Source organism: Marmota flaviventris, chromosome 14, assembly GCF_047511675.1.
Source record: "Marmota flaviventris isolate mMarFla1 chromosome 14, mMarFla1.hap1, whole genome shotgun sequence".
NCBI classification, from domain to species: domain Eukaryota; kingdom Metazoa; phylum Chordata; class Mammalia; order Rodentia; family Sciuridae; genus Marmota; species Marmota flaviventris.
Window position 1 is genome coordinate 11,134,912 of NC_092511.1, and position 7,442 is coordinate 11,142,353.

The 7,442-nt window shown below is 52.9% G+C and overlaps 1 protein-coding gene across 2 annotated transcripts; it reads left to right on the forward strand.

The window, feature by feature from the left end:
* The first annotated feature begins 750 nt into the window (after positions 1-750).
* Mycn (MYCN proto-oncogene, bHLH transcription factor) lies at positions 751-6,503 on the forward strand. Of its 2 annotated transcripts, none has more exons than XM_071601219.1 (2): positions 751-907; positions 5,256-6,503. In XM_071601219.1, exons 1-2 carry the CDS (start codon positions 751-753, stop codon positions 5,858-5,860), a joined length of 762 nt encoding a protein of 253 aa, XP_071457320.1. In that variant the 3' UTR covers positions 5,861-6,503. The 2 variants fall into 2 exon arrangements, with proteins under 2 accessions (XP_071457320.1, XP_027793693.1); XM_027937892.2 differs by lacking the exon at positions 751-907 and adding an exon at positions 2,134-2,991.
* The last annotated feature ends 939 nt before the right edge of the window (positions 6,504-7,442 follow it).

Below are 7,442 nucleotides of genomic sequence, written 5' to 3' on the forward strand. Positions count from 1 at the left end.
CTCCGCTTTCTGCTGGGTCTCCGCGAGGTGTCGCTTTCGGCCGAAGAAATCACCGCGGCACCACCCTGGTAGCCCGCACTTATTTATTTTCAAACAAGGGGGGCGCCCCTCTCCTCCTTTCCATTTGAGACTAGAAACAGCCTTCGGTCTGTTCTTAAATGGGCGCGTCCGCTCCTTCCCATTTTGCACCCTCGTAGCCTTTCTCGCAGATCACACACGAGCAAGATATTGCTCAACGCTGGCCTCGAGCTTAGCTGCATACAAATGCAGCTTAGGCGGGGACTGGGTTAGAAGCCTCGGTTCCCCCTCCCTAGCCTATACCCTAGAGCCCTTAAGAAAAAAAAAATTAATTTTTTTTTTTTTAATGTCAAGCAATTGCCAGGCCCACTTGGTGGTTGCTGCATTGCACCGCTCGGCGCGCAGCTAGTTCACGGAGTGCACCGGGTGCAAGCCCGGGGGTCCAAAAGGGCGGGAGGAGAACATCCCGGGCTTCCCAGCTTTGCAACCTCCACTGCAAAGAAGAAAAGCAAGTGGCTTTTGGCGCGAAAGCCTTGGCGCCTCCCCTGATTTTTATGGAAATCAAGAGGGCGGGGTAAAGCCGCTTTCCTCTGCCTTTCTCCCTCCCCCTTGTCTGCGCCACAGCCCCCTTCTCTCCCCGCCCCCCGGGTGTGTCAGATTTTTCAGTTAATAATATCTCCCGAGCTTCAAAGCGCAGCCAGTGACAGTCATCTGTCTGGACGCGCTGGGTGGATGCGGGGGGCTCCTGGGAACTGGGTTGGAGCCGAGCGAGCGCTAGCTGGGCGCAAGCGCTCACAGACTGCAGCCGCCCTAGGACCCCCCCACCCCCACAGCCCACCCGGAGACCCCAGCGCAGAATCGCCTCCGGATCCCCGGCAGTCGACCGGAGGTAAGGAGCGGGGCTTGCAAACCGCCAGGCGCCCGGGGAGCGGCGAGCGCCGCAGCAAGACAAGCCCTGGACGGGATCGCGGCTCGCGCACCAGGCGTCCGAATGTGCCCAGGGGACTGTTTATGCTTCCGAAACAAAACCATCTCGGGGTTTTCCCTGAAAAGCCAGTTCAGCCCGATAGGCACCCGGGCTGGAGGAGACCCGCCCTAATCCTTTTACAGCCTTTGCAAGGAAAGAGTAATGGCTTCAGCGAAAAGAAATTCGCCCTGCTCTAGAAGATTTGTCTATGTTTGAGCTGACGAGGAGCCGGTGCGTCCCCACCCCAAGCCGGGGCTCTTCTCCAAATGGTGCCATCTGAGGAAGGAAAGGGGGTTAGTCGGGGCGAGGCTGCCGCGGTGGTAATCTGGGTCACGACCGCTCCAGCTTAGAGGAGACGCGCTCTCCCTGCTGCCCTCCCCGCGCCGGCGCCCCTGCACCATTCCCAGGATGGGGCTCAGCCGCCCCCTTCCCAGGAAGAGGTCGTTGTTGGGGATTTGGAAGGAGGGGGAGGGGCTGGATAGCTTCAAAATAAGCTATTGGCAGGGATATCCCTGCGACGGGTGAATGCCAAAGGGCATCGGCTCAAATGAGGAGGGGTGAGGTTTATGGATTTGGGTGCCTCTTATTGGTCTCTGTCTAGAGAAAGGCTCTTTCCATTTGCAAAGTTTCCTAAATCCCCTGCTATGATTTGCACTCCCAAGGTTGCATTTTTACAAAGAGGGGATTGAGGGAGGGTACTCGAAATCCTATGCCCGGCAGCCGGGTTGCAGAGCTGGGACTTCCTTCGAGCAGCTGGCCCTACGATGGTGCAAGTGGGGCTTGTTGGCGTGCTAGTAAAGAGCTAGGATTCTGTAGCTTGAACAGCCCCCTCCCCCAGACAGTGCCTTGTGTGAATGAAATGGCAGTTTGCAAAGTTGCAGAGCCGCCACCCCCTGCATCTGCATGCCCCCTCCCACCCCTTGTCGTAGACAGCTTGTACACAAAAGGAGGGAGGGAGAGAACGAGAAGCAGAACTTCCTCCACCTTCGGGAGCTCTGGGCGGAGAGGGGGGGCTGGCCAGGGAGGTTGGGTGACTGGGCTAGAGGGGGTGCCCACTCCTGTCCCCCAGTCTACTCTTGCCCATTCTCTCCTGGTGTGTCGTTGGTCACAGCGTTGGAGATTGGCGCGGGCCCCCGCCCTTCGCATACCCCACGGGAAGGAAGCACCCCCGGTATTAAAAAGAGCAGAGCGGAAAGAAGCGCTTAGTCGCCGGCGAGGAGGCGAGCCGATGCCGAGCTGCACCGCGTCCACCATGCCGGGGATGATCTGCAAGAACCCAGACCTCGAGTTTGACTCGCTGCAGCCTTGCTTCTACCCGGACGAAGATGACTTCTACTTCGGCGGCCCCGACTCGACCCCCCCGGGGGAGGACATCTGGAAGAAGTTTGAGCTGCTGCCTACGCCCCCCCTGTCGCCCAGCCGTGCGTTCTCGGAGCAGAGTCCGGAGCCCTCCGACTGGGCCACGGAAATGCTGCTGCCCGAGGCCGACCTGTGGGGCAACCCCGCCGAGGAGGACGCATTCGGCCTGGGGGGATTGGGCGGCCTCACCCCCAACCCGGTCATCCTCCAGGACTGCATGTGGAGCGGCTTCTCCGCTCGGGAGAAGCTGGAGCGCGCGGTGAGCGAGAAGCTGCAGCACGGCCGCGGGCCGCCGGCCGCGGGTCCCGCCACTCCGGGAGCGGGAGCTGCCAACCCTGCGGGCCGCGGGCACGGCGGGACGGCCGGAGCCGGTCGCGCCGGAGCTGCCTTACCCGCGGAGCTTGCCCACCCGGCCGCCGAGTGCGTGGATCCCGCCGTCGTCTTCCCCTTCCCGGTGAACAAACGGGATCCAGCGCCTGTGCCGGTCGCCCCGGCTGGTTCCCCTGCCGTGGGCGCTGCGGTTGCTGGAGCAGCAGCCCCAGCCAGTGCCGCGGTGGCCGCCCCTCCGCGCTTAGGCGGCCGCCCTGCCAACGGCGGTGACCACAAGGCCCTCAGTACCTCCGGAGAGGACACCCTGAGCGACTCAGGTAAAGCCTGTGTCCCGGTCTGGCTGCCGCCCTGGGGCCCTGGAGCTGAGGGTTGCGGTCCCTTTGTCAGCTTTGGTGTTTTGACTCTGGGGAGCAGCAGCGCTGGTGGTCCATAGGTCCTGATTCCCACCAGCGTCTCTTAGGGTCGAAGACAGACAGCTGCTGGGGTAGCAAGTGCCTCTTCCCAACTTCACCTCCCTGAAGTTGTTCCCACCTTCTTTGGGAACCTTATTCTGGGCCATGGCTGGCCTCACCCTATTCCCACCCTGGGAAAAGTTGGTGGCCAACTCGGGTAGGGGTTAAAGGGCTGCTGGGTTCTTTGCCAGGGCAGAAACTTGTTAGCGCCAAGGTGGAAAGGGACTCAGTCCCAGGTCGGAAGGGGGAAAAGACTCCCCCAAAAGACACAAGGGCTATACAAGATCCTATTTAGGGCACAAGAAGTTAGGAGACTGTACAGATGGCGGGCACTGGTTTTCTTTTTTTCCTGAACGTTGGTCTTCCCCCTCCCCCGGCCCTCCGTGGGTGGTGGGCTATTTGCTCCTGGTGCGTGGCCAGCAGGCGGCGGTGTGCCTGGCCAGCAGCCGGGCCAAGGATCTGAGAGGCTGGGGGTGACCAGGCGCCCTCCCTCCCCTTCAACAGCTGGCAGCAAGTGCAGTAGCGGCTGTGCACATTCTCAAGGGGACTCCTCTTTCCATTGTGTAGTGAAAACTGGACCCAGTTTTGTCTCCTAGCCGGAATACCAGCTTCATTGGAGACCTGGGTTGTGTTTTGTTACCCTGAGCTCTTGAAGGTGAGGGTGGGCACTTACAGCCCCTCCAGGAATGCAAACATCCCCGTAGGACTCTGAGATTAGTTCTTTTGTGAGTATTTATATCTTAAATGGATGAGAAGGGTTTAAAAAAAAAACAACTAGCTTTTGCCTTGAGCTCTGGAGGTACAGAACTCCACCCCAATACTAGAATAGCCCTTGTCCTTGGAGACTTCTTGGACTTTGAGAACCAGTGTTTTCACAATGCAGATGGATAAAAAGCCTAAGTTTCCTTCAGGGCTGGGAACCTATCCTTCTGAGGCTCCTGGAAGGGAACTTGGTGATAAGCCTGCAGTTTGAAAGGGCTCTGTCCCTTTAATGTCTGTGCCTTGACAGCTTTCGGTGAGGAAGCATTTCCTTCCAACAGCTGTCTTCTTGGCAGAAAACCAAAACACTGGCTTAAAGGGACCCACAGACTGGAACAACCTCCCATTTCAGCTTTAGAACAAATCCCACAATTGTTCAGCTTTCCGGTCCCCCTCAGATCAAGCAGAAGATGTGTTTTGATTTTCATGCTTGCATTTTAAACAATAATTTTCTATCCTAGCATGGTAGTAAATGAGGAGAGGAGGGAAAACCCACACAAGCTGCTACACGTTTTGTTGTTGCTGTTATTGTTGGTGACTTAGGAACTGCTCCCGTTCAGGGGTGTGTAGCTTCTGTGGGTTACGGCTCTGTAGTTAAGATTGGATCTTTGCTAGATGCAAAACTACCTACTGTAAGAAACTCATATTTGTGGAACTAAAGTTATTTTTCTTCCTTAGTTAATTAAAGTGTTCCTCAAGTTTAAGGAGGGAAAATCAAACTCAGCCATGTGTTTTGACAAAGGAGACTCCTGAAATGCAAAGATGGAAATGTGCATGAGTCCAGGGGGCAGATTGCCTGGCGATTATGCTAAAAGCTCCCATTACTGAGCATCTGTCTGCTAAGCCCAGCTCTGTGCTAAGTCTACATATTCTTTGCCAAATTCAAAGGTGCTGTGATATTATCCCCATTGCAGAGCTAACAAACTGAGGCTTAGACAGGTTCGGTACCTTGCCCAGGATCTTGCAGTTAGTGTACCATGGAGCCAGGATTCTGTTGGACCTCAGGCTCGGATTCTTTGTATTTCTGCCATCTGCTAGTTTTTTTTTTGTTGTTGTTTTTGTTTTTGTTTTGGTGCTGGGGGTGGAGCCCAGGGCCTTGCACATGCTGGCGAGTTTTCTACAACTGAGCTCCACCTTCAAGTCCCACCTGCAAAAATCTTGAAAGGAAACTGATAGTACCCTAGGGGTCTGGGGAAGGAAAAGTTATTTAAAGAGACAAAATAAGTACATTCTGTTCGCATGTTGATGGATCCACAATAATAGCAGACCCTGCTACAGACTGCCCTAAGGGACTTAGACGCAAACATGGAAGTCTGTTCATTTTGTTCACGTATGTCTCACATGAATGTTCCTCCATTCTTTAATCAAAGATGACGAGGAGGATGAGGAGGAAGATGAAGAAGAGGAAATCGACGTGGTCACTGTGGAGAAACGCCGTTCCTCCTCCAACAGCAAGGCTGTCACCACGTTCACCATCACCGTGCGCCCCAAGAACGCAGCCCTGGGCCTGGGGAGGGCTCAGTCCAGTGAGCTGATCCTCAAACGCTGTGTCCCCATCCACCAGCAGCACAACTATGCCGCACCCTCTCCCTATGTGGAGAGTGAGGATGCGCCACCCCAGAAGAAGATCAAGAGTGAGGTGTCCCCCCGTCCCCTCAAGAGCGTCATCCCACCAAAGGCCAAGAGCTTGAGCCCTCGAAACTCAGACTCCGAGGACAGCGAGCGTCGCCGCAACCACAACATCCTAGAGCGCCAGCGCCGCAACGACCTGAGATCCAGCTTCCTCACGCTCAGGGACCACGTGCCGGAGCTGGTCAAGAATGAGAAGGCCGCCAAGGTGGTCATTTTGAAAAAAGCCACCGAGTATGTCCACTCCCTCCAGGCCGAGGAGCACCAGCTTCTGCTGGAAAAGGAGAAATTGCAGGCAAGACAGCAGCAGTTGCTAAAGAAAATCGAACTCGCTCGGACTTGCTAAACCTTTCTCAAATGGACAGTCACTGCCACTTTGCACATTTTGATTTTTTTTTTTTTTAAACAAACATTGTGTTGACATTAAGAATGTTGGTTTACTTTCAAATCGGTCCCCTGTCATTTGGATCTGGGTGGGGGGCAGGACATGTGGGGGTTCTACCAGGACCTCGGAGAGCCCACATGATGGGGTGCTGGGTGGCTTTGCAGTTTCCTGCACCTCACTTCTGTGACAGCCGTGGAAGTTCATGACAGTTGGGAGCCTCTGGGGCTGTGGAAGTCACCTTGTTCGTTCCAAGTTTTCAAACAACTGAGTCATTCCTTCTTTTTACAATGGTGCTTAAGTTCCAGCAGATGCCATGTAAGGGGGTTGCCATTTGATGCCCCTGGGGAACATTTCTGTAAATACCATTGACACACCCGCCTTTTGTATACGTCCTGGGTAATGAGAGGTGGCTTTTGCGGCCAGTATTAGACTGGAAGTTCACACCTAAGTACTGTAATAATACCTCAATGTTTGAGGAGCATGTTTTGTATACAAATATATTGTTAATCTCTGTTATGTACTGTACTAATTCTTACACTGCCTGTATACTTTAGTATAATGCTGATACATAACTAAATTTGATACTTATATTTTCGTATGAAAATGAGTTGTGAAAGTTTTGAGTAGATATTACTTTATCACTTTTTGAACTAAGAAACTTTTGTAAAGAAATTTACTATATATATATGCCTTTTCCTAGCCTGTTTCTTCCTGTTAATGTATTTGTTCATGTTTGGTGCATAGAACTGGGTAAATGCAAAGTTCTGTGTTTAATTTCTTCAAAATGTATATATTTAGTGCTGCATCTTATAGCACTTTGAAATACCTCATGTTTATGAAAATAAATAGCAATTAAATGATGCAATTCAAATGTTATTCCTTAATAACACTAGTTCAAATTCTGTCCCAGGAACGCAGTTCCACTGAACAGCCTTTTCACAGTTGGGCAATCCTGCTGTGGGAGGAGGGGTCCTTGTCTCCAGTTGGTGGAGAAGACAGGATTTGGAGATTGAGGTAGTTCTCCAAGATTATACAAACTGGCAGAGAAGCAGTGGTACTCAACAGGTGACAAGCACTTTCATATAGTCAGCCCTTCATGAGATTCAGCTGGGACATTAGATACCCACCCTTTATAAGTAGAGAGACAAAGAGCAGTCAATGTGACCTGTATATATAACATAGGTAGTAATATTCCATGGGCAAATTGTTTTAAATTCTGATATAGAAGATAGTTTTCCAAGATTTCATTCTTAAACCTGCCCTAGGGGCAGTAAAAAATTCTAGACTAAGCTTTGTGGCTGAATAAGAGTTGGCCCCTCCCTTCAGTGAACTCCATCTGATTCACCAAAACCTAGGGTAGCTGTACCTGGAAGATCAAGTACCCCCTGCATGGGTAGTAAGTTCTCTACTTCCCATTCCTATCATCTGGTGGTGTTTTGGCTAATTGACTGCCCTGTGGAAACAGGATTAACTTTTGCCTGCTCTGGAGGAAAGCTAGGACCCATGGGTTAACAGGCACACAGCTCCCCATTGGGAAGTTTCT

Excerpts from the sequence above, each read along its gene's own strand:
- Mycn (XM_027937892.2), top strand. The coding sequence starts at position 2,214 with ATGCCGAGCTGCACCGCGTCCACCATGCCGGGGATGATCTGCAAGAAC. Across the intron at positions 2,992-5,255 it reads GGACACCCTGAGCGACTCAG|ATGACGAGGAGGATGAGGAG; the intron begins GTAAAGCCTGTG and ends CTTTAATCAAAG.